The 26,404-nt window shown below is 41.6% G+C and overlaps 1 protein-coding gene across 1 annotated transcript; it reads right to left on the bottom strand.

Moving 5' to 3' along the window:
• Nucleotides 1-486: 486 nt before the first annotated feature.
• Nucleotides 487-22,108, bottom strand: LOC106564616 (solute carrier family 2, facilitated glucose transporter member 9). The gene is made up of 12 exons (XM_014130781.3): nucleotides 21,958-22,108; nucleotides 18,108-18,206; nucleotides 13,023-13,183; nucleotides 10,511-10,635; nucleotides 9,542-9,687; nucleotides 8,411-8,543; nucleotides 7,943-8,130; nucleotides 6,519-6,629; nucleotides 5,787-5,888; nucleotides 5,434-5,494; nucleotides 3,635-3,762; nucleotides 487-3,174 (listed from the first exon to the last, which is right to left on the bottom strand). The coding sequence occupies exons 1-12, from the start codon at nucleotides 22,000-22,002 to the stop codon at nucleotides 2,923-2,925; spliced, it is 1,551 nt and encodes a 516-aa protein (XP_013986256.2). The 5' UTR covers nucleotides 22,003-22,108; the 3' UTR covers nucleotides 487-2,922.
• Nucleotides 22,109-26,404: the final 4,296 nt, after the last annotated feature.

Genomic DNA, 26,404 nt, shown 5'->3' with positions numbered 1-26,404 from the left:
ATGTCCGCGAGTAGCCAGCAGGTTGTCCAGCCGGATGGACAGGTCCACCAGCTGGTCCAACATGAGGGTGGTGTCTCTGCAGGCCAGCTCCCGATGGAGGTCCTCGCGCAGACTGCAGCATTAATGGTCGATCAGGGCCCTGTTGTTCCATCCCGCGCCGGCAGCCAGGGTCCTAAACCCCAGGGCGAACTCCTGGGCGCTCCTCGTCTCCTGACTCAGATGGTAGAGGCTCTCACCCGCCGCTCTACCCTCGGGCGGGTGGTCGAAGACTGCCCGGAAACGGCAGGTGAACTCCTCAAAATGGTCCAACGCCGCATCTACCTCTCATGGCGGTACCAAGATGGCGAAGTAGTACTGCATGCTCCTGGACGCGCTCCTCCACCTCAATGGCCGGGGTACCTTCCCCTGCTGACTCCATAGTTCGGGTCAGTGATTCTGTAATGGGTGCGTGCTGGTGGCAGGGAAGTCAGACGCAGGAGAACGAACTTGGTATAAACGGAGTCGTTTAATAAGTGCTCACAAAACTCAGAAAACCAAAATACACAAAATAATAAAAGTGGGTACAAAACCTGTCGCACACCAGAAAATAACTTGCACATCGCATACAAACAAACAATCACCGACAAGGACATGAGGGGAAACAGAGGGTTAAATACACAACATGTAATTGATGAGATTGGAACCAGGTGATATGTAAGACAAGACAAAACCAATGGATAATGAAAAATGGATCAGCGATGGCTAGAAGGTCGGTGACGTCGACCGCCGAACTCCGCCCAAACAAGTAGAGGGACCGACTTCGGCAGAAGTCGTGACATATGCACACATCCCTTTTCCGTTTTTTTATTGATTTTTGATAAGTTCTTTTTTTAATTGTGTATGTCCATTCCATGAAATCCAAATAAAAATCTATTTAAATTACAGGTTGTAATGCAACAAAATAGGAAAAATGCCAAGGGGGTTGAATACTTTTGCAAGGCACTGTATAAATATATACAGTATCAGTCAAAAGTTTGGACACACCTATATTCCACAAATTAAAAAGGCACACCTGTTAAATTGAATGCGTTCCAGTTGAATTCCTCATGAAGCTGGTTGAGAGAATGTCAAGAGTGTGCAAAGCTGTTATCAAGGCAAAGGGTGTTTAACACTTGTTTGGTTACTACATGATTCCACATGTGTTATTTCACAGTTTTGATGTCTTCACTATTATTCTAGGTACAATATAAAGTACGATATACACCGAGTGTTCAAAACATTAAGAACACCTGCTCTTTCCATGACATAGACTAACCTGGTGAATAGTAGTAGGTGGTAGTAGGTGCCAGGCGTACCGGTTTGAGTGTGTCAAGAACTGCAACGCTGCTGGGGTTTTTAACACTCAACAGTTTCCTGTGTGTATCAACAATGGTCCACCACCCAAAGGACATCCAGACAACTTGACACAACTGTGGGAAGCATTAGCTCAACATGGGCCAGCATCCATGTGGAACGCTTTCGACACCTTTTAGAATCCATGCCCCGACGAATTGAGGCTGTTCTGGGGGCAAAAAGGTTTTGCAACTCAATATTAGGAAGGTGTTCCTAATGTTTTGTACACTCAGTGTATACTGTATATATGCTCCTACACACTTTCTTGTGCATGTCTGTTTAACTGTACGATATAACGTACGATATATAACTTATCCTGCCTTGGAATATGGAATGACTACTACAGTAGCCACATTTACAAACTCTCTTACGCAAAAGAGAGAAGAAAAAAACATAAACAAGCAAACTCAAGTTATTGGTTTTTTCTTCAGCTAAGCAAGGTAAACATGATCAAAGACACTGTAACACTTGGAGCACCTTCTTATGAAGCCTTATAAAGGATCATAGCACCTTATAATGTGCTATGAATATGTTGTTAAGGCATAACACCTGATAGTGTTTCTAAACTATACCATTCACATGATGTGGACTGACCTCATTTTCTGTCAAAATCAGTGACCAGGAAAATGGTAAAGTCAGATACTGCACTCATATCATGATACTGTTGCTGTGTCAATAAATAAATACATTCGCTCTATACTGTACATCGTAGGAAAGGTTTTCAGCCAGATTGAGAAAAGAAGACTTTCAGCGTGATTCACGGAAAGAGAGGCACATATAACTGAGAGGAGAGTGAAACGTAATGGTTGTAGATGTGCTGACTTCCAAACAGTACATAGAGTCAATGTAGATTAGTGTACAACTGGTAACATTAAATGTTACATTTTGGAACGGTATGGAGATAGATTTCTGTCAAAAATGTTTTTCATTTACTTAGATATGGACATAATTAAACTTAGACACCATTGAGAAAACATTAAAACACCACCACACATCTCACACACTATCCTAGAGCTCTTACATAAGGGGTTTTGTAGTGGTAGACGGACACAGGTGTCTGTAAACCATGAACACAGATTCAGAAGAAGAACGAAATGAAATACTGAACAATGAATTGAAATAGATGATTTTTCCGTTGTCTGCACTAACTGGGCAGGGAAAAGCAAAGTCCACCAATTCCACCACATTGCTTTCACCAATTCTGTCCCACTGGGCAAAAACGGGTTGAATCAACATTGGTTCCACATCATTTCAACAAATACATTCAGTGTGATGACGTTGAATCAGTGTGGGAAACGAATTGGATTTGCAAAAAGGGAATTTGGGGTTTTTCAACTAACTTTTAACCTAAAGCCAATTTCATGGTGACATTTTATGTTGATTTCACATTGACTTCACGTTAGTTGACAACTTAACCAAATGGAAATCAAAAATAGATGTTTAACTGACGTCTGTGCCCAGTGGGGTGTTTTCATATCAGTACAGATGAAGAGAGGAGTCACCTTTAGACTACTGACGTCTCTATCGCTCTCTCTCTCCCTTTCCCCTTCTCTACTTCTTCTTCTCTATCGCTTCGTACTCCAGGTCGACGGTGCCATAGCCGTTCATCTTGGCTAGTTTGAGGTTGTTAACGACGCTCAGTTCGCTGCTCTCCTCCTCCAGCATGCCGTTCCTGGCCGCGAACATCTGGCTGATCTCCACAAATGTCTTGTTCTTGGTCTCGGGGACGATGAAGAAGACGTAGGCCGCCACTGCCATGCACACGCCAAAGAACACCAGATAGCAGTAGGCCCCTGCCGACATCTGGGGCGTGGAGAAAGAGTTGTTTGTTGAATGAATTGAATTGAATTGATTATTAGAGGGAACAGTAATAGAACACGATGCGAATTGGATCTTCATACGATGACACTTATTTAATTAAAACATTTGCTACTATTTGCTAATATACTACTGCTATACTACTAGTATACTACTAGTACTACTGATATACTACTGCTAGACTACTACTATACTAATGATATACTGCTACTATCCTACTACTATCCTACTACTATACTACTACTACTACACTACTACTATACTACTTGTATATTACTACTATACTGCAACTATACTACTGCTTTACTACTACAGATGAGTTCGAGTGGAGTTTGAGGGAATAGGGAGCTGGATCGAGAGCTGTCGCAAAAAAGGCACGACTAAAATGCCAACATACAGCGGTAAAACGTGTGTACAGGTGTAATTATAGGCCAGTAGTTCTGACCTGTAGGAAGGGGAAGACAAAGCCGATGGTGAAGTTGGACAGCCAGTTGAGGCATCCAGCCACGGTGTAGGCAGCCGGACGATGGGACTGTTTAAACAGCTCTGCTGTAATCAGGAAGGGTACTCCAGCTACACAGGGACAGAGACACACACAGAATGAGACACATTGGCTGCATTTAGACAGGCAACCCAACTCTGATAATTTTTCCACTAATAGGTCTTTTGACCAATCAGATCAACTCTGAAAAAGATCTGATGTGAAAAGATCTGATGTGATTGGTCAAAAGAATAATTAGTGGAACAAATATCAGAATGTGTGAGTCTACAAAATGTGTGAGTCTACAAAAATATACTTTTCAAGCCATGATAGAATCACATCATTGGCTACTAGTTATAGTCACATGTGAAGTTGGGCAAACTACCAAACCACTGATATTGATAACAGCAAGACTTTAGAGCAAGGATAGTACATTGAGGATTGAAACCACCATTATATTCCATCGGTGTATGATCTTAATTTGATCCGTATTGTCACAGCCAAATAATCCTGCAGCAACAGGATTTTAACATTTAGTCCATTATATTGCCTGATTGGTGGTTAGGCTATTAGCTGGCCAAAAGTAGGCTACATGAAAAGTAAAATATTGTTCATATAACCATGAGTTAGTGTGGGTTTTCAGTTAACTTATGTAGATCACGAAGCTCATCTGAAAATTCTCAGCAACAAAAGAGGGATCAAATTAAGGTCCTACATCTGTATCTCAATATGTTAACTCTATAATATGTAGAATCTATAGACAGTTTCATTGCTCCAAATATCTAATTCATAATGGTTAGAAATGAGAAATATTATGAATGAGGAATAATACATTAGTAAAAGCCTAATGATGAACGTGTCAAGTTAAGTCCTCATTATTTGAGCATGATAATGACATGGGGAGAAGGCTTGCTAATATAGTCAATATGTAGGGCTCTGCAATTTGTCTACATCTGCAGTACTATGAGCTCTTTCACATTGTTTATGCAAGTTTTTGTCTCAAGGAGGCATATTCATCACACACACACCAAAATATTCATTATGAACAATGAGCCATTGAAAATCTAATTGTGGTAAACAGAAAATCCTCATCTGAGCTTGATGTATGGATTTTGCCTGCTTGACGGATTACATTATGTAAACCAGTGTTGGTCTAATTCATCATGCTTATAGCCACCATCAACATTCTAATAAACTGTTGCGTTCAGCCGACGAGCCCCAAACAAATGGGTGTAAGAATGGATGTTCCTGTTACCGTGGCAATTATGATCTCCTCATTTAGTGGATTAATGAAATACAATAGAGTAGATATTTATGTTGGGTAAACAGTGAGGCTGCCTTTCCTAGAGCACTTCTATATTCCACCACCAGAGAGCAGTGTTTCCTAGTTAGAAAATAACAGGATGTGTCTATTGGACAAAGTGGAATGTTCAAAGTGCTGTAGGTATCCTAAAGTTTAAGAGTATTGGGTCAGTAACTGAAATGCTGCTGGTTCGAATCCCTGAGCCAACTTGGTGAAAAATCTGTTGATGTGCCCTTGAGCAAGACTCTTAACCATAGTCTCTCTGGATAACAGCATCTGCTAAATAACTTAAATGTACTTCTTAGAGTAGCATTATAGCCCCTTGTGCTAAAAGAGGAAGTACCCACTCTTCTATTGAGAGAGATCTACATCCTGAGTATAGAACCTTGTTTTGAAGGAGAGAAACAGAAACAGAGACAGAGATAAACAAACAAGCAGACCACCAGGGTAGATGTCTTACCTGGTCCTATACAGAAGCCAGCGATGATCCCCACCACACAGGCAACACTGATGTAGTGGGACTTAATGGGCAGCGAATGGAAGCATAGGACAGTCGTCACATTACAAATAATAATAGACTGACTGGCTACTGATTATACTCATTAAAGAGACAGTCAAAGACACGGAGACAGTAACTATCAACAAAGAGACTCTGCACGATTCAGACTAATAGTAATGAAGATTGCATTGTTCTTCTATAAACTGACCTGAAATCAGATTTTCACTTTTCACAGAAAATGCAGAATTCCAGGTCTGGTGAACTGATCCTAGACCTGTGTCTATAGGGGAAGATTCATGGGTAGATGAACGTACCTGGAACATGAGGGAGAGTGTGATCCCTGCACAGCAAATTCCCATGAAGGTGAATCCACCAATCATCAGAGGTCTTCTGCCCAGCCGTTCAATGGTGAAGCACTGAAGGCGGGACAAAGGAGAACAAGTTATTTCTATTGGCTGACGACTTAACATGTCAATGTTATGCTTCTGCATGGGAAAAATGGCAAACTGCTACCCAGAGACTGTGTTTCTTGGAATAGCTCAGCACCCAGTAGTATGTCCACTGACCTATATGTCTCTTTAGAAACTGTAGTCATGGGATGCATCCCAAATGACACCATATTTCCTTTGTAGTGCACTACTTTTGACCAGGACCCAAAGGGGGATATATAGGGAATAGTGTGCCATTTGGGACAGACATGGTCTGACCCAGAGCCGTGCTGTATAGAATGTATACATAATTTACTGCATATAATATAGCTGTGGTTTGACGATAGTATCTCAGTGGATATATGCTTAACCGTTCCTGAGGGCCTTATAGCTAAAGTACAGGCTTGTCCAAAAGGAGTGTTGAAGTGAGTATTACCACCAGCTACCAGACAATAATAATAACACCTCAGACTAGAGTAGGCTAGCTAATGTTAGCCTGGTTAAACCAGACTGAATGCTTCACTCACCTATGAGAGCAGTTTTCAGTCTGGTGAACCAGGCTAAGCTAGCATGCTCAGCTGTTGTGCTCACACAGTAATCCAGTGACAGCTTGCTTACCCCTACGCATCCAGCGATAACCTCAATGGCTCCGGTTCCAACCGTGGTGTACTGGATCTGAGGGACTGGGATTCCTGCGTTCTCAAAGATGGCGTTGGTATAGAACCAGATCTGAAGAGAGAGTTGTAGATCAGTAGCTGAACTGTGAGTAGTGAACATGTACATTGTTGAATAGACATACTGTAGGGCTACATCTTTGTTGCATTGTTCTTTGAATACTCAGTTTTTCAGTGTTCTGGGATGTACAGCGCTTACCTCATCATCATCATCAACACCAACATTAGTAACAGAGTGTACATATTAAACATGGCCGTCTGTTTTAACCTGGCTAAACAAATATGCAACGTTCAGCTAATGGACATTCTTAAAGCTCTTATTACTCATGGCTGATTCATCATAATTGCTGTCATGACCATCCTAAATCCCATCTGTCAAATCAGATATATTTAATCAATGCTGTGGTCCAGCATGTCAACGTTGGCTTATAGTATTCCCAGTGAAATGAATGAATGTCATTATCTCATTCGTCATACTTCACTACAACAACACACATCCTCCAATACGGACAAAATCAGGAAAAGTAGATAAAATGCACACATATAGTAGGTTTCAGTAACCATCCATACACATACATGGATTTTTCCACCCACTCATGGAAAGATGTCACATCCACACACTGGTATTTGCCCGTCCCTGTGTAGAATTCTGATTGGACTTCTAGAATCTAGTATTACCAAGCAGGAAATTGGTTGCAAAGACCTCCTCGGAATGCTAAAAGGTGGACATTGGGGTTCTTTGATATCCCATTAGAGCTGTTGTGCTCCGTGTCTGGAACAGCCGGGACAGTAGAAAGCAGCATAGCGTGGCCGTGCTGTGAAATGGGGAACAGCATGAGACCATGTACACGAGTGCTTATCCACATGGTGCTAAAGGGCCAAGGGCTCATGTCACTAGGACCAGTGTGTGTGTGGGAATCCATTTGGACTATGAAATGAGGATGTGTGTGTGTGTGTATGTTTCTAGGGTGTATTGTATTGTACAGTAATGAGGACCAGTGTGTGTTTGTCTAGGGTGTATTGTACAGTAATGAGGACCAGTGTGTGTGTGTCGAGGGTGTATTGTACAGTAATGAGGACCAGTGTGTGTGTGTCTAGGGTGTATTGTACAGTAATGAGGACCAGTGTGTGTGGGTCGAGGGTGTATTGTACAGTAATGAGGACCAGTGTGTGTGTGTCTAGGGTGTATTGTACAGTAATTAGGCGTGCCCCTGCTTTGTCACTCAGCACCAGTGGTTCTAAGTGAGGCTGTAATATATAGTGGTGGTGGTGATAGGGGCATATGGTGGGACACAGGGACACACACTCTCCTGCATGTATGCATGAAAGTATGGACAAACACACACAATCACACACACACTGACCCACCGCGTCGATACCGGACAGCTGCATGCCGATATTGACCACTACTATAGTGATGACCTGCCATCGGACGCTCCGGTCCTTCAGCAGACCGATGACCGACACGGTCTGGACCGAGGACATGGACCGCTGCTCCTCCTGCATCTCCTCGATCTCTGCCTGGATGTTCACTTTGGACCGGTACCACTTCAGAGCTGGGGAGAGAATTTCACGTTACTAGACTGGTGAGTACAGCACAGCTAGGGTTGTATACAGTATGGACAGTATTGAAATTCAAGTCTTTGTTGTATTGGTCTGTGGTTACAGCTTTCCCCCAATAAACGAACAAACAGAAAATCTGCATCTCTCCATATAATACTCCTTACAATAGCAATTCAGGTCTTTTAGGTCTTTTACAGTCAACTCTATATGCCAAGAAAAGAAATAAATAAACAACTATCAACTATATCCTCCTAATGGACGAAGCCTCCTCACCTGTGATGGTGGCGTGGACATTCCTCTTCTCTATAAGCAGGTACCGTGGGCTCTCTGGGAACCATGGCAACAGCATCAGCTGGAACATGGTGGGGATCACCACCAGAGACAGGAAGAGGGGCCAGTGCTCTTCCTGTTGAGGGGTTAGAGGCCAAAGGATATAGGGTCAGCAAGAGGTCAATATGAGTTTCTTAAAAAAATATATGATATAGCAAAGTTTGAAGGAAGGTAGGAACTCTCTGGAATAAAAAGCAGCCAAATAGTCTGCTGAATGGAGATCGTAAAAGATGAGTCTACCACGTGGGTCGATACTATTGACTGATCTGATTACTGTAGAACTGGGACACACTACAAATGTATTCAGATCACATTCCTTGATAGTTCCGCCTTGAGAGGAGGTTGTAATTTCTCCAAAGAAAAGTCTGGAATAAAATGAATGTCACGTACTCTTCACTCATGGCAGAGTACTTTAAATGTACTTCCAATGTTTAGGCCTCACCAGCACGTCACAGGGTACAGGGCCCGGAAAGTTTGGGGGGCTACTCCCCCCACATTCTTTTTATAAATAAATAGGTCAGAAAATAGAGTGACATATCATTTGAAAGACATAGCCATTGCCTTTTTGGAAATTGAGTGCCACCATTATAGAGTGCATTATAGAGTGCCACCATTATTTAAAATATATACATATTTTCTGAGAACAGTAATTGGTGACATATTTTATTTCAAACCTAGACTTAAAAAATGTCTTATTCCCCATCCCCTCTCCGTGAAGAAAAAAACAACATAAAAAAACGGTACATTTCAAGGGGTTTAGGCCTGCTGCATTTCGGGCTCTGTTTTAGTCACGTTTTTTCTACTTAATCAGAATCCCACAGTTCTTACCTTTGTAACAGTACTAAGCATGTGTTTGTAGGACTTACAGTTTGGAAACCGAAATGCACTTTATGAGGGTAGCATACAATATTATGCGGGGTTTAGAAAATGCCACCAGAGGGCGTCAGAGTTTAAGAGGTTACGTTTCATTTGTCTCTACCTCACCAAAAGTTCTTTATCTATTTACGCCAAAGAAAATACCAACAAAGAAGATTAACTATGAACTAAGATAGTAAGGATAAGATTTTACTGCACCTTTCCCAGTAGCTCATGTAGCCCCAGGATCTGAGCGATGAAGACTCCTAGACAGATGAAGATGCTAGGCACGAGGCCCAGGAAGCCTCGCAGGTTCTTAGGTGCTATCTCCCCAAGATACATTGGCACCACACTCAGAGAGATACCTGGTGGGAGGGGAACAGAGGTGAGAGGTCATAGAGATTCTTAGGTGCTCTCTCCCCCAGGTACATAGGTACCACACTCAGAGAGATACCTGGAGGGAGGGGGATATGGACATTACACAGATCAGATTCAGCATTAGCAGTTAACCTTACAGCTAGCATTGTTGCTGATAAGAGCTGATCATGTGTTGTAGAGCAACAGAAAGAAGACCTGATTCATTCAGATAAGTAAAACACGACACACAGAAATGCATATATCAAATGTATTTATTTAAAGCCCTTTACATCAGCAGAAACCGAACCTAAAACTCCAAACAGCAAGCAATACTGATGTAGAAGCACGGTGGCTAGGAAAAACTCCCTAGAAAGGCAGGAACCTAGGTAGAAACCTAGAGAGGAATCAGGCTCTGAGGGGTGGCCAGTCCTCTTCTGGCTGTGCCAGATGGAGATTATAAGAATACATGGTCATTAAGGCTAGATCGTTCTTCAAGATGTTCAAACGTTCATAGATGACCACCGCGGTCAAAAAAAGAATCCCAGTGGTTATAGAGTGTGCAACAGGTCAGCACCTCAGGAGTAAATGTCAGTTGGCTTTTCATAGTCGAGCGTTCAGAGGTCGAGACAGCAGGTGCGGTAGAGAGAGAGAGACAGAGAGAGAGAGAGAGAGAGGGGAGATGCCTATCCGTACTTGCGTCAGGTGTCAAGTTACGTACAGTATGTGTTATGAATGCCTTATAATTACCCCCTCAAATAGTGTTTCCTAATCCTTACTCAACATGTTAAGGACGGTCGGACATAATGGTATTATTCTCTGTTACTGCATTACCTGAGTGTACCCCTGTGATGAAGCGTCCAACAATGATCATCTCTGGAGAGCCGAAGGTCCTGCTGAAGCCCATGAAGGCTCCAGCTATGAACACCAGACATGTGATTCTCACCAGGGTCCCTTTCCTGTAGACAGCAGAACAATCAGCCTGAGAAACCTTCAACAAACCATTGGCTTCAACATACTGGAAGTCCAATATCCTCAAACACCGAATTTAAATGTAAGTCTTTCGTAACGCAAAGAGATGTAGTATGAATAAATGTCCGAACGATTTCCAACATATATCCTTTTCTACAGAGTAAATCAATAGTTTTAGATGTTTGACCAGTTTTCCATTGACTTCTCTTTTCCTTTCCCCATTTTCGTAAAAATCTTAATCAAAATCCAGTTCTCAGTCGAGGATCTCTCAAATACCTTGGCATTTTTTTGGATGCAGCAAAAATGCACACCTTGAACTTTTTTCACATTTTGCTGCCTTAAAATGAAATTTAAAAAGGGATTAAATGCATTTTTTTTCATACACATCTAAACAACTTACTCCACATATTAAAAGTCAAAGAAAGTTATAGAACATTTTCCAAATTAGGAAAATATTAAATATCATAAATGGATAGGTCACCACCCCCCTGAGTTAATACTTGGTGGAAGGACCTTTGGCAGCCATTACAGCTGTGAATCATTTTCATTAAGATTCTACCAACTTTTAACAACTCTTAGGACAACTTGAAAATCAGAAACAAGGTTTGAATATTGCTGCCCATCAATGATTCCCAACCAAATTTAATGAGCTTGAGCAATTTTGACCAAAAACAATGAATATACAGTATGTTCTCCTAAGTCTCCTAAGAGTTGGTGCTTCCACCAAGTATTAACTCAGGGGGTTGGAAACTTATCCATTTATGAATGCTCTATAACTTTCTTCCACTTTGAAAAGGTGGAGTAGGTTGTGCAGATCTGTAGGAAAAATATAATATATTTTAATCCCTTTTTTAGATTGAATTTTAAGGCAGCAAAATGTGAAAAAAGTTCAAGGAGGTGTAGACATTGATAGGCACTTGCACCAACAAGAGTGGTCACAGACAAATGTGACTGTTATTTAGTTGTTTACTGATTAGTCAATGACATTATGTCAATGATGTTATGTCAATGACGTTATAAAAATGAAGAGAGTCGCACACTCCATATGTATAACCTCCCAGTAATTGATTGTGTAAAAACCCACCGAAGTTTTGGGCATCACTGTGCCTTCTTCATGGTAATGTCATGAATGCTTGAGCCAGGTTATGTAGACAAACAGTGCAATTAGTGCAACCAATGACAATGGTGAGGGGTGTGTCGTAATTTCTAGGTTGATCAGAATGAATTGAGCGAAAGTGTTAAAAGACAATAGCCCACAGCATACTGAATATATTATTTAATTGTTATCATTAGCATAACATTAGCATCAACATACATTGTTTCATTTAATGTCACCCATATATTTAAATGTTTCCAATTTCACTCAATGTTTTTGTGACATGTAATCTTTTGGTTCAACCATAATGCATAATAAGCACCATCAACAGGGGGAACAATATAGGGTGTACTCTGATAAGCTGTAGAAAGAATACATTCATTTACTAGACCTGTTCACAGAAAATAGAATTGGTCACAAGAAGGGCCTGAGATCAAAGTCAATATTCAGACCACTAGGGGTCAATGTTTTTAGACAGGATATCCAGTAAGCCTCCCTCTGTAGTAGTAGGATCTCCATGTTACCTCCTCTCCTTGGTAGTGCAACATGCTCAATACCTGTGTATTTGATGGAGGAGATTGGTTGGTTAGCTTCAACAAAGTGAGCTGCTATTGGATAGTTAGTGTTCTTACACCTGACTGAGCTGCGGTGTTCAGCTACGCGTGGTTTTAATTGTCTTTCCGTTTGTCCTACGTAGGCTTTCCCACATGTACAGGTGATGAGATGGATTACTGCCTTGGTCTTGCATGAGATGATACCTCTAACAGGGATTTGTTTGACATATGTGGGTGTCTGAAGAAGGATGTTTTTGTAGTGCTATTCCACTGTGCACATGTGCGAACTACATTTGTAGTTCCCATTTGGAATGGGTGTGAAGAGTGTCTGAGTGGGCTCAGGGGGCAAGTCAGATCTCATTAAGCTATCCTCAATATTGTGACCACGCAATTGCACTGTTTGTCTACATAACCTGGTTCAAGCATTCGTGACATTACCCTGAAGAAGGCAAAGGGATGCTGCAATGTTGGTGTTTTTCTTAACCAAATAAATGACTGGGAGGTTATACATATGGACTGTTGAACTCTATTTTCATAGCTTACAGTTTATTTTCTGTTGGTCAGCACCTCTACACTAAATCATTTTCTCTGGGTGTGCGCCAGCTCATGCTTTTTATTATGTCAATGACGTTATGTCAGTGGCGTATGTCAATGGCGTTATGTCAATGGCGTTATGTCAATTATGGTTGGAGGTGCAAGTCTAAGACTCGGGGCTAAGTCTTACCTTCCAAATCTGGTGACTAGTATGCCCACCAGGAGGCTGCCCACCATGCCCCCGATGGCAAACACAGACACGGTGACGGAGTAGAACAACGTAAGCTTCTTGTCGTCCAGACCCGTCCCGTTCCTTGCTACCATCGTCTGGTTATAGAATGCCTTGATGTACTGGGAGAGGAGGAAGAGAGGGGGGAAGAGTCAAACATACCGTAGATACCATGTCAAGTCAGAGGAAATTTCTAGAAGCAGACACCATTGTCTGGTTGTAAAGCTGCTTTATCAAATCAAATCAAATTTGATTGGTCACGTACACATGGTTAGCAGATGGTAATGCGAGTGTAGCGAGATGCTTGTGCTTCTAGTTCCGACAGTGCAGTAATATCTAACAAGTAATCTAACAATTCCCCAACAACTACCTAATACACACAAATCTAAAGGGGTGAATGAGAATATGTACATATAAGTATATGGATGAGCGATGGCCGAGCGACATAGGCAAGGTGCAATAGATTATCAAATACAGTATATACATGTGATATAAGTAATGTAAGATATGTAGACATTATTAAAGTGGCATTATTTAGAGTGACATTGTATAAAGTGACTAGTGATCCATTTATTACAGTGGCCAGTGATTGGGTCTCCATGTAGGCAGCAGCCTCTCTGAGTTAGTGATTGCTGTTTAGCAGTCTGATGGCCTTGAGATAGACTGAAAAACAGCTTCTATGTACTGAGGAAGGCGAGGAGAAGGAGAAAGGGTAGAATGTAGATAAGGAAGTCATATCAAGACAATAGAGTCTAGAAGTGATGGGATCAACAGACAATACCCAGGCTTTTATTTTCTAACTATGTACATGTGTCTTTTGGCATCATTACATTTGTCTGTAGCGTTTTTGTTCCCTTTTAAGGAAAATCTATTTTCACTCAATTTCAGTGCAGACACATACAGTGCATTCGGAAAGTATTCAGACCCCTTCACTTTTTCCACATTTTGCTATGATACAGCACCCCAAAAGACTCGAGGGTGTAATCGCTGCCAAAGGTGCTTCAACAACATACTTGAGTAAAGTGTCTGAATACTTATGTTAATAAGGTATTTCTGTTTTTTATTTTTAATACATTTCTAAAAAACAGTTTTTGCTTTGTCATGATGGGGTATTGTGTGTAGATTGTTGAGAATTTGTATTTATTTAATCCATTTTAGAATAAGGCTGTAACGTAACAAAATGTGGATAAAGCCAAGGGGTCTGAATACTTTCTGAATGCACTGTATGCCTGGCTATGCACCTCCTTTCCTGTCCTCTTTTTCTAATACTGGCCTCTCTCCTTCTCTAATGACGTTATTGTCTCTGAATCAGCGTGGTGTTACTATTATGTAATTCATTCATCTTCTCTCTGCCTCTCTCTAGCCTTAGCTGAAACAGAGCAGCAGAATACAACTCTCTCGGTGGAAGAGACAGACCTGGGTTCAAATACTATTGGAAATCATTTCAAACACGTAAGCTGGGCTTGATTGAGCTTGCCTGGCACAATGGAACCAATAGGATAGTTACAAAAGTGCTAAACTCACTCATCCGACAATCCGTGTAGACTAAAACAAGCGGGCAAAGTATTTGAAAGATTTCAAATCGGATTTGAACCCAGGTCTGTGAATAGACACTACAGTCTCGTGACAACCCATTTGGCAGGAAGGAGGGTCATTGATGGTCCTGATTCCCCACGTGACTTCCACATTAGTGCCAAAAGATTGCCCCCGATTTGTTGGTGAAGTGTCGGCCAGTTTTTCCTGCTTGTTTTCCAGATGTGAAAGACTAGGCTGTGTTTTGGAGCCGTGCAAATGTCTAATTATACTGTATGTCCACTGGGGAATTTGAAGCAAAGACAATAAAAGGAGGGAACCAACAATTGGAGCAAGGGATTGTGTGACAGGGATGTAATCGATAAACATTCCTAAAATGGTTGTAAGACGAGGGCGTGGACAGATTTTACAACGGGATTGAAATGAAAAACATTGCAATATCCATCACTAAAGAAAACAACCCTGTCATCATCATCACCCCCATCATCTTCATCATCAACCACAAGTACAGAAACATCAGGTATCCATGAGACAAGGAGGCAGTAGCATTTTCACTAATTTTACCATGCAACAATGCGTCATGTGTGCAATCTGGTTTCAGAGCTGGTCATGGGTGCACCTCAGCCACGCTCAAGGTCCTAAACGACATCATAACCACCATTGATAAGAGACATTACTGTGCAGCCGTATTCATCGACCTGGCCAAGGCTTTCGACTCTGTCAATCACCACATTCTTATTGGCAGACTCGACAGCCTTGGTTTCTCAAATGATTGCCTCGCCTGGTTTACCAACTACTTCTCTGATAGAGTTCAGTGTGTCAAATCGGAGGCCTGTTGTCCGGACCTCTCGCAGTCTCTATGGGTGTGCCACAGGGTTCAATTCTCGGGCCGACTCTCTTCTCTGCATACATCAATGATGTCGTTCTTGCTGCTGGTGATTCTCTGATCCACCTCTACGCAGACGACATCATTCTGTATACTTCTGGCCCCTCTTTGGACACTGTTAACTAACCTCCAGATGAGCTTCAATGCCATACAACTCTCCTTCCGTGGCCTCCAACTGCTCTTAAACGCAAGTAAAACTAAATGCATGCTATTCAATTGATCACTGCCCGCACCTGCTCGCCCGTCCAGCATCACTACTCTGGACGGCTCTGACTTAGAATACGTGGACAACTACAAACACCTAGGTTTCTGGTTAGACTGTAAACTCTCCTTCCAGACTCACATTAAGCATCTCCAATCCAAAATTAAATCTAGAATCAGCTTCCTATATCACAACAAAGCATCCTTCCTCTCATGCTGCCAAACATACCCTCGTAAAACTGACCATCCTACCGATCCTCGACTTCGGTGATGTCATCTATAAAATAGCCTCCAACACTCTACTCAACAAATTGGATGCAGTCTATCACAGTGCCATCCGTTTTGTAACCAAAGCCCCATACACTACCCACCACTGCGACCTGTACACTCTCGTTGGTTGGCCCTCGCTTCATACTCGTCGCCAAACCCACTGGCAACAGGTTATCTACAAGTCTCTGCTAGGTAAAGCCCCACCTTATCTCAGCTCACTGGTCGTAGCACGCGCTACAGAAGGTATATCTCACTGGTCACCCCCAAAGCCAATTCCTCCTTCGGTCGTCTTTCCTTCCAGTTCTCTGCTGCCAATGACTCCCTCACAAGCTTTAAGCACCAGCTGTCAGAGCAGCTCACAGATCACTGCACCTGTACATAGCCCATCTGTGAACAGCCCATCTATCTACCTACCTCATCCCCATACTGTATTTATTTATTTATTTATTTATTTATTTATTTATTTATCTTGCTCCTTTGCACCCCAGTATCTCTACTTGCACATTCATCTTCTGCACATCTACCAGTCCAGTGTTTAATTGCTATATTGTAATTACTTCGCCACCATGGCCTATTTATTGCCTTAACTCCCTCTTACCTCATTTGCACTCACTGTATATAGACTTTTTGTTTTCTTTTGTACTACTGTATTATTGACTGTATGTTTTGTTTATTCCATGTGTAACTCTGTGTTGTTTTATGTGTCGAATTGCTATGCTTTATCTTGGCCAGGTCGCAGTAGCAAATGAGAACTTGTTCTCAACTAGCCTACCTGGTTAAATAAATGTGAAAAAGAAAAACAATTAAAAAAAAATGTATGGCCTGATTTGCCCCAGTGTCTGTGGGTTAGAGATGAGTATGATGCTTCTCTTCTTTAACACCCAGGAAGCTCCGATTCAAACTCCCATTAGACAGCTCTGCAAGCAGCCAGCGGTGGGTAGCCTAGCGGTTTGAGTGTTGAGCCAGTAACCAAAAGGTCGCTGGTTCTAATATCTGAGCGAAAAGGTGAAAATCTACTATGGCTGACCCGGTAATTTTTTTTAAAATTCACTGCACCTATCCGGTGTGTAACAATAAAACAGATGTATTTTTTTCATGTACAAGCAACCGAAAAAAATGTCTATTCGGCACCTCCAATGTAAATCACTCATTAATGCGATGCAGAAATCAGAAGTCAGCTGAATACATTAGAGGTGCCGAAAATGTTGCTTGTACCTTTTTACTTAGACCTTCTTTTTTTTCTAACATACTGGCCGTAACGGGAGTACATTCAAATATTTGCTCAGCGAAACACACTATTTGGTAACAAACGTATTTGTAGCGCTTGCAGAGCTGTCTAATGGGAATTAGACAAGAGACACGGCATCCTCATCATCTCCAACCCAGAGACACTGGGCTGATTCAACTTCAGATACCAATAATTGCTGTAGAAATGTGCGATTATATTGTCTATGGAAGTATACGTCAAGGACCATTGTGTGTTGTTTTTGTGATACCATTTTGTCTACGTAGACAAATCAATTTAGCTTATAAGATCCTTATCCAAGTCTAATATGGAAATGCTCAGCAGTAGCAGGCCTTACAACGTCAATTGTTCCCATTGTGGAAATAACACGGTCTAATGTGAGGCTGACTGAGTTGACACAGTTCACACTGAACCGGTTCAACCATCCAGGTCAAAACAAATCAACCACAACCAGGAAATCAGGCAACAAGACTCATGGCTCGGCTCACGGGTGAAGTTTCCCCTGGGTACAGATGTAGGATCAGCTTCCCCTCCCCTAATGTAAACGTTAACCAGTAGTGGGGGAAATACATAAATGACCCCAGATCAGCAATTTCACACTACTCCCATGACTCTAGATGCGAGGAGAGTAGTAACACGGCGTGAACAGAATACTCATGGTTGTAAACCTATACAATACATATGGTGTCTTAGTTTGTGTAGCTCCTATGTTATATTCCACTAACTACAGTACATAGGTACTTATAAAAAGGATAGGTCCGGTCATGGAGTCTGTATATTCACAATAGGCCTATTCCTGTTGACTGTATGTACCTCACTGAAATTGTATATTTCCCTGTTCACAACCATTTCAGTACATGTAGGCCTGCAATGTCTTATTGTATAGAGATGTTACTGTGGTGCCTCCTACCTCTGCAGGAGAGTTGACGACGGCCAGGTTGTAGCCATAGAGCATGGAGCTACCGAACGAGGCCAGGAAAGCCACGGCCAGCAGCGACTTGGTGAGAGACTAGAGGAAGGAAAAGATGACACAACATTAGGAGATGCTGTACAGGTGTAGGGTCTTCATTTGATCATCCTGTTGCTCCAGGATTATTTTCCTGCTGTGAGAAACTGGTCAAATTAAGATCCTACACCCGTAGGAAGTAGGAACACTGCAAAACCTGATGAGAAACATTCAAGACATCTGATAACATTTGTATAATTTTATCATACAATATGACCAGGGCCCAGGGTTTTTTCTGAGCACATATACTGACCAGGAAAACCCCTAGGCCCTGGTTATAGGTTATCAGGTAAAACTGATCCCTAGTTTCAGGTTATCAGGTAAAACTGGCCTTAGTTACAGGTTACTAGGTAAAATTGGACCCTAGTTACAGGTTATCAGGTAAAACCTAGCCCTTGTTACAGGTTATTAGGTAAAACCTAGCCCTTGTTACAGGTTATCAGGTAAAACTGGGCAAGTTATCAGGTAAAACTCAGGGTCCTAAATAATACACTCTTAGAAAAAAGGGATCCAAAAGGATTATTTGGCTGTCCCAATAGGATAACCCTTTTTGGTTCCAGGTAGAACCCTTTTGGGTTCCATGTAGACCCCTCTGTGGAAAAGGTCCTACATGGAGCCCAAAAGGGTTCTACCTGGAACCAAAAGGGGTTATTCAAAGGGTTCTCCAATGGGGACAGCATAATAAGCATTTTAAGTTCTAGATAGCACAATTTCTGACCAATATATCTATGATCGTTTCATTAATGGAGTCATGAGGTGTAGGCCTATGTGTTGGAGAGAACAGTACAAACTGACTGTAAATACTACGAAAACAGGTCATTGGGCATTTCAATAGAAAATATACATAACCATAGTTCATTATGCTTAATGATGATTTAAAATCAACCTGTCAACATAACAGCTTTCTGTGATGTACTGTACAGAACCAGTTTTCATAGGGAAGCTGACCTGAATGTAGCTACACTTCAACACTTACAGTATAGTCTTATTGATATTATAATAATTAAATTGTAGGTTACACATCATAGATCAGTTCTGGATAAACATATCTGCAATGCAAGCAATTATTAAGTGAAGTATACAACTTTTACTGTTACTAGGCTACTTTGACAACCACAACCGCTGCCACAAAATGTGTTGCTATAGCCTTGTGACAGACTTGTGACAAATCAAGTAGCTGGCTGGCTTGTAAGAGTTGGGTGCCGAGATTAGTGCCACTATACAATGACAGCATAGTGTATAAGGGTATCAGAGTCTGAAATGGTTCATTTCAGTTCTTCTATCTGTGGCCGGATTAGTATGGAATTATGAGATTAGTAAATTATAAGATTAGTAAATGATTTCGCATGTACAAGCGTTTAATACATCATAAATAGGGTATGGGTTGGATACTGTCTGGGACAAGGAGAGCTGTACTGTACTGGACCTTGGCCCGACCGGGGTCATGTTCATTGGGCACAAAACAGAAGATAATCGATTGAAAAAGGGAGGGACAACCTGGACTTGTCCAATAAGAATACATGTTTTCTTTTTTGGTTGCAAAACCTTTTTATTATTAATCTGTTGCGTGCCTGAATGAATACAGCCCTGGTTAGTCAGCCTGCTGGAATTGGTCCAACCCTCCAATCAGTTGGAAGCTACTCAGCTACCACCTGCCAAATACAGAATTACTGTACACATTTTCATGTGTTAGTTTTTTCCCCAACCTGGTGTAGCAAGAAAAGGCTTGAAGAATTTTGTAAAAAAAATTTAAACCGCACTACACACAGTTGTAAAAACTATAAACATTTAGAATTGGTTATGGACAAACTTGACAGTTCAATTAAAACATGTAATCTAAATGTAAAGTTGACAGAAAATCCCTTTACAAGGCCAAACTATTCTATTATTCAGAGTGGGACAGAATCAGAGTAGGCTACTACGACCAATAACTACCAGAATCTTTGTGTCAGCATACAAGATAACTACACTAACTTGATTGATGGCCTGCAATGGCTTCTTGATAGCTAGCTATAAGGTTGGGAGATTGGGAACCTACTGTAGCTGGGCTAGCTAAAGCCAACTTCATAACATATCTAGGTGGCTCGTAGTATTACAGATAAACAACACAAAAAAAAAAAAAAAAAATACAACAAATATTTTGTCATTTTAAAACAGGAAAAATCTGAGGGGGCACGTGTCCCTGTGCCCCTATGGGCATGGCGGCTCTGCATAAACAGAGACATACTAGGTTAAGTAGAAGTACTGTGTTATTGTATTCCTAGGGGTGGTGTAGTAGTCAGGAGCCCTGCCTGAACTTAGCCCCCTGTCCAGATGCTGAATTCCAGCACAGCCAGCTTAACTGACACCCCCAGTACACAGGGTCAGTAGCTGAGAGAGGATTTAACTACACCCTACTAACCAAACTTAACCAAACCTCATCAGGAGTACAGCAGAAAGCAACAGAAGCTGCCATTTTGCTTTTGGGAAAGTCAGCTGTGGACTGTAGGTATGGGGGGTGAATGGTGGGGGCATAGTACAACAAGAACACATAAGGACAAGAGCTAAAGTAATGATCTGGATATGATAGGCTACAGCTCCACAGCAGGTGTACAGTAGTAGCCTATAGCATGATTACAAATGCTCAAGATATACTAATATTTATATTGAGTGAATGAATGAATAGACGAGTGTAAACAAAGTACCCAGGGCCATTTTATAGTTCCATATAGAGTTCATAGACTCAAAACATCCTGATGTAGATGTATTAATATAGATCAGATATGGAGCTCAATCCAGAACAAAAGCTGTCCTTGTCTAAACTGCCTATAAAGATTACTCAAACACTTTGGGGCCTACCACTCACGTAGATTTGAGGCTTCCTCTATCTAGCGATCATCGTAAAACAAACAGGCAGACAAGGCCCTGATTTCAGACAAGTTAGGGTGAACAATAAAAAGCATAGTGGAGCCTGGCTAGCCTAGGAACCTAATTCAATCATCTTAAAGGGCCAGTGGGAGAGACTAACAGACAACCACACATGAAAATGGCCGAAAAGAGACAATGCAGCATTGTAACATCCAATAGGTCGCTCTAGTCTTCTGACAAGCCTGGATTCAGTGGCTTGTATTGAAGTTCATAAGAGGCATTAACTATCTTAAAAACACATATTTGTTTCCATTAAAAGTCCCAGTTACAAGGTATCCTTTTCTGAGTAAAACGTTGAAAAGGTTGCCACTTATAAGCTCAAGCTGCAGCAGCAGTTTAGATGTTCTGATGCTTTAGCTGGTCTAGACGAGCTGCATTCCTTAGTGAATTGAAGGCACTGGCTGAGAGATGAATGCAGAGAGGTTTAAACCACGCAGCAGAATGCACTGTAGGCTACAACAACACATGCACAGTAATGTGTATTGGGCTAGGGTTTGAAGTCCACTACAATAGGCCAACAACGTTGCCATGCCATAATATACATGAAAAAAAATCTGAAAGTAAGCCATACTGTATATAAGCCATATTTGTAGCCTACCATATATTTCCATAAAGGGGAAATGGCCAGCATGCTTTTAAGGATCAAAAATATATTGAAAGCCAGTTAGATCTCCAACATGTAGTGTATCTCATATCCCTATAAAAATGGAAAAAGTGATATACTTGTAGAGAAGGCACAACTGTTAGAAAAGTGATGAAAGAAAATCTAGTCAGTCTTTGTATGAAATAGACAAAAATCTAGAGGAATCATCAATAAGGCAATTATTAAACCAGAATCAACACTTACCCCCACACATTTCCCATCTTCTGCTAATAACATTTCCTCTGCCATCTATGAACTCATCAATAAATGCTCCCCCGGGTTTGCGGTGCAGTTTTAAGAGAAAGGAATGTTTATCCTACAATACTTTTTATACCACAGGCATCTCCATCCATGTTATTCTGGGTGGGAAGAAGCGGGTTTTGATGACTGACATAATTGAGAAGTTGTGAAAGCTTCTGCCTACCAATCCGCGGAGCACAAAGCCTACAGGTCCCTCCCAGTAGCTAACCAACCTCCTTGGTTCTGCTTGACGGACTACAGGCCATCACATGATGGTTGTCAGCGTGACTCTCCGAGGCGAGTGCGACTACCATAGTGAATTCAATCAGCTTTGCCACCTTTGCCTCTGTTAATGTGTTAAGAGCCTTCTGAGAAAAACCCGACTGGAGGTAAGACTCATAAGTGCATTGAAAAAAGACCTAAAAGGACAAAAATGCTTTGTGCTAGTTTAAAGTGTATTATTGTAAAAATTTAATAATAATTGTCATCATTAAAGGCCTACAACCTACAATGTCCTTCATACATTTAGGCTATACATCCTTCTCAAATTGTCATTCAGTAGACACTGTGTAACAAGTGCGCTGAGAGTCAGGATGCAAGTTCAGGGAGTGAGTGTTTTAATAAATAAAAGAACCAATGAACACAAACAATGCACCGACATGAAAACAGAGTCAATAACACCTGAGGAAAGAACCAAGGGGAGTGACAGATATAGGGAAGATAATCAAGGAGGTGATGGAGTCCAGGTGAGTGTCATGAGGCACAGGTGTGTGAGACGATGGTGACAGGTGTGTGGGATAATCAGCAGCCTGATGACCTAGAGGCCGGAGAGGGAGTGTACGTGACACACTGATTCATAAACATTGTAGATAGGCTAGCCTACTATACATATCATTTAATGTATCAAATTAAATCAAATGTTATTGGTCACATACACATATTTAGCAGATGTTACTGCGGGCATAGCGAAATGCTTGTGTTCCTAACAGTGTAGCCATATATCACAGTTCATGTACAGTACCAGTCAAAAGTTTGGACACACCTACTCATTGCAGGGTTTTTGTTTATTTTACTATTGTCTACATTGTAGAATAGTAGTGAAGACATCCAAACTTTGAAAAAACACATATGGAATCATGTAGTAACCAAAAAAGTGTTAAATAAATCAAAATATGTTTTATATTTGAGATTCTTCAAAGTAGACACACTTTGCCTTGATGACAGCTTTGCACACTCTTAAGATTCTAAAATCAGCTTCATGAGGTAGTCTTTTCAATCAACAGGTGTGCCTTGTTAAAAGTAAATTTGTGGAATTTTTTTCCTTAATGCGTTTGAGCCAATCAGTTGTGTTGTGACAAGGTAGGGTTGGTATAGCCCTATTTGCTAAATGACCAAGTCCATATTATGGCAAGAACAGCTCAAATAAGCAAAGAGAAACGACAGTCCATCATTACTTTAAGACATGAAGGTCAGTCAATCTGGAACATTTCAAGAACTTTGAAAGTTTCTTCAAGTGCAGTCGCAAAAACCATCAAGCGCTATGATGAAACTAGCTCTCATGAGGACCACCACAGGAAAGGAAGACCCAGAGTTACCTCTGCTGCAGAGGATAAGTTCATTAGAGTTACCAGCCTCAAAAATTGGCAATAAACTGCACCTCAGATTGCAGCACAAATAAATGCTTCACAGAGTTCAAGTAACAGACACATCTCAACATCAACTGTTCAGAGGAGACAGTGTGAATCAGGCCTTCATGGTCGAATTGCTGCAAAGAAACCACTACTAAAGGACCCCAATAATAGTAAGAGACTTGCTTGGGCCAAGAAACCCGAGTAATGGACATTAGACCCGTGGAAATCTGTCCTTTGGTCTGCAGTCCAAATGTAAGATTTTTGGTTCCAACAGCCGTGTCTTTGTGAGATGCAGAGTAGGTGAACAGATGATCTCCGCATGTGTGGTTCCCACCGTGAAGCATGGAGGAGGAGGAGTGATGGTGTGGGGGTGCTTTGCTCGTGACACTGTCAGTGATTTATTTAGAATTCAAGGCACACTTAACCAGCATGGCTACCACAGCATTCTGCAGCGATACGCCATCCCAGCTGGTTTGCGCTTAGTGGGACTATCATTTGTTTTCCCTCAGGACAATGACCCAAAACACACCGCCAGGCTGTGTAAGGGCTATTTGACCAAGACGGAGAGTGATCGAGTGCTGCATCAGATGACCTGGCCTCCACAATCACCCAACCTCAACCCAATTGAGATGGTTTGGGATAAGTTGGACCACAGAGTGAAGGAAAAGTAGTCAACAAGTGCTCAGCATATGTGGGAACTCCTTCAAGACGGTTGGAAAAGCATTCCAGGTGACTACCTCAAGAAGCTGGTTGAGAAAATGCTAAGAGTGTGCAAAGCTGTCATCAAGGCAAAGGGTGGCTACTTTGAAGAATTTAAAATCTAAAATATATATTTGTTTAACACTTTTTTATTTCATAGTTGTGATGTTTTCACTATTATTCTACAATGTAGGACATTTTTTTAAACAGTAGGCCTGAACACAGTAAGCACCCTCTTCAGTTATTCATAATAGATATAAGGCCAGATCAAATGTAATATTTGTGACTGTCTTGTAACGGCCATCGGGAGAGAGAGTAGACCAAGGCGCAGCGGAGTTAGTGTTCATCATTGAATTTAATAATAGAAAGAACACTATACAAAACAAGAAAACCGACAGCCAAACAGTCCTGTCAGCTGCAAAACACTAACAGAAACAATTACCCACAAAACCCAAAGGAAAAACATGCTCCTTATGTGTGACTCCCAATCAGCAACAACACTCTACAGCTGTGCCTGATTGGAAGCCACACGGCCAAAATCAATGAAACAAACCGACATAGAAAAATGCACATAGAACGCCCACCCAATGTAACACCCTGGCCTAACCAAAATAAAGAACAAAAACCCCTCTCTATGGCCAGGGCGTTACATGTCTTTAGCTATGTGTCATTCAAAATATACAGTCTTAAGACAGTGACCAGTCCACCACCATGAGATCTTCACACTAGGTCATTAGGGTCTGCTGTCAGACCAAGTGTCACATTAACAGGCTATAGCGAAACCCACTGAGACGGCCTGCTCTACTGTCTACATAACCTCTACCTTGTTATGCTGTGATGTTAGTCCCTCAAGCCAACAGCAATAGCACCTGTGAAGTTTTCACTTACGGATTGTTTTGTTGGAGTAATTCATTTGTTTGTTTGTTCGTTCATTCATTTATAAATTCTTATTTAATCTAGTGTCTAATAGCAATGGCTGATTTCCAACACCTATCTTGCACAGTCACTCAATAAAAAACATATTGTTACCCAACGACGTTACTGACGTTATCCACCTAACCAGCCGTCTCAGGTCTGCTCATGAGGGCAGTCTGTTGTTGACAGTTTGACAGTCAACCAATCAGATCCTCACTCACGATTCTCGCAGGCTGCCTCCGTTGAATGTCCACTGGACAGAGTAACCTCACTGGGATGAGTCGCACATGACTCAGCTCTACTATTTCATGTTCGACAGTTCTCAGAGAGGCATCCGGTCAGGTCAACCTCATGTGAGGTTGTTGAGGGAGCAGAGCTAATATTTGCACTAATTGGAGCAATTTGACATGGAAATGGATGTTAGCATAGCTATGAATTGAGCAGGCGCTTTATCCAGGATATGTAAAGAGATGTAAGGAGGGTTATTTGTCTTTTTTAAGAAGCCTTTCTCATAGGCCTGCAATTTCAGAGTTTTCATCCTAAAAGCTTTGTTGTTCCAATATACTTGTACATACATTATGTTGTTGATCCATTATCCTAAAAATGCTAACCTAATGTAAATAATGTTTGTTTATCATAACTGGGTTTAGTTACTCACACACTCGCGTTCGCAAACACACACATGTGAACACAATTACACCATAGACCACCAGGCACCAACGCCTACCCTTTCCAAAAGGTCCTTTTTGGATTCTGGGCATATTCTGCAGTCCTGTGACTAACTATTTACTATGTAAAAAGTTTTACTGTATGCAGGAGGCATAGATAGAGCTCTCATTTAGGACAAACAGGGCCTGGTCATGTGGATACCATGATACTAGCCAAGTACAGTTCAGATGGTTTTGAAGAAGCAATAATGATAACACACACACACACGGATACTGTATCACAGCTGTCTCAAAGACAGCCACCTAAATAGTCTCCATCATCCTTCCATTGCCCTCGCTCTCTCTCTCTCTCTCGCGCTCTGCTGTCCCTACTGTAACCCAACAGTACAGAATCTTCACAGTGGGAAGGATGGAATGAGCCTTGGCAGCCCTCCAGGCACGTGCTTCATCCCGCCAAGCTCTTGCTCTCTCTCTCTCTCTCTCTCTCTCTCTCTCTCT

Source organism: Salmo salar, chromosome 12 (genome assembly GCF_965601325.2).
Source record: "Salmo salar chromosome 12, fSalSal1, whole genome shotgun sequence".
Taxonomy (NCBI): Eukaryota; Metazoa; Chordata; class Actinopteri; order Salmoniformes; family Salmonidae; genus Salmo; species Salmo salar.
This window is presented reverse-complemented; position numbering and strand designations above follow the sequence as displayed.

Excerpts from the sequence above, each read along its gene's own strand:
- LOC106564616 (XM_014130781.3), bottom strand. The coding sequence starts at position 22,002 with ATGGCAGAGGAAATGTTATTAGCAGAAGATGGGAAATGTGTGGGG. Across the intron at positions 10,636-13,022 it reads CTAGTCACCAGATTTGGAAG|GAAAGGGACCCTGGTGAGAA; the intron begins GTAAGACTTAGC and ends TGCTGTCTACAG. Across the intron at positions 9,688-10,510 it reads CATCACAGGGGTACACTCAG|GTATCTCTCTGAGTGTGGTG; the intron begins GTAATGCAGTAA and ends CCCTCCCACCAG.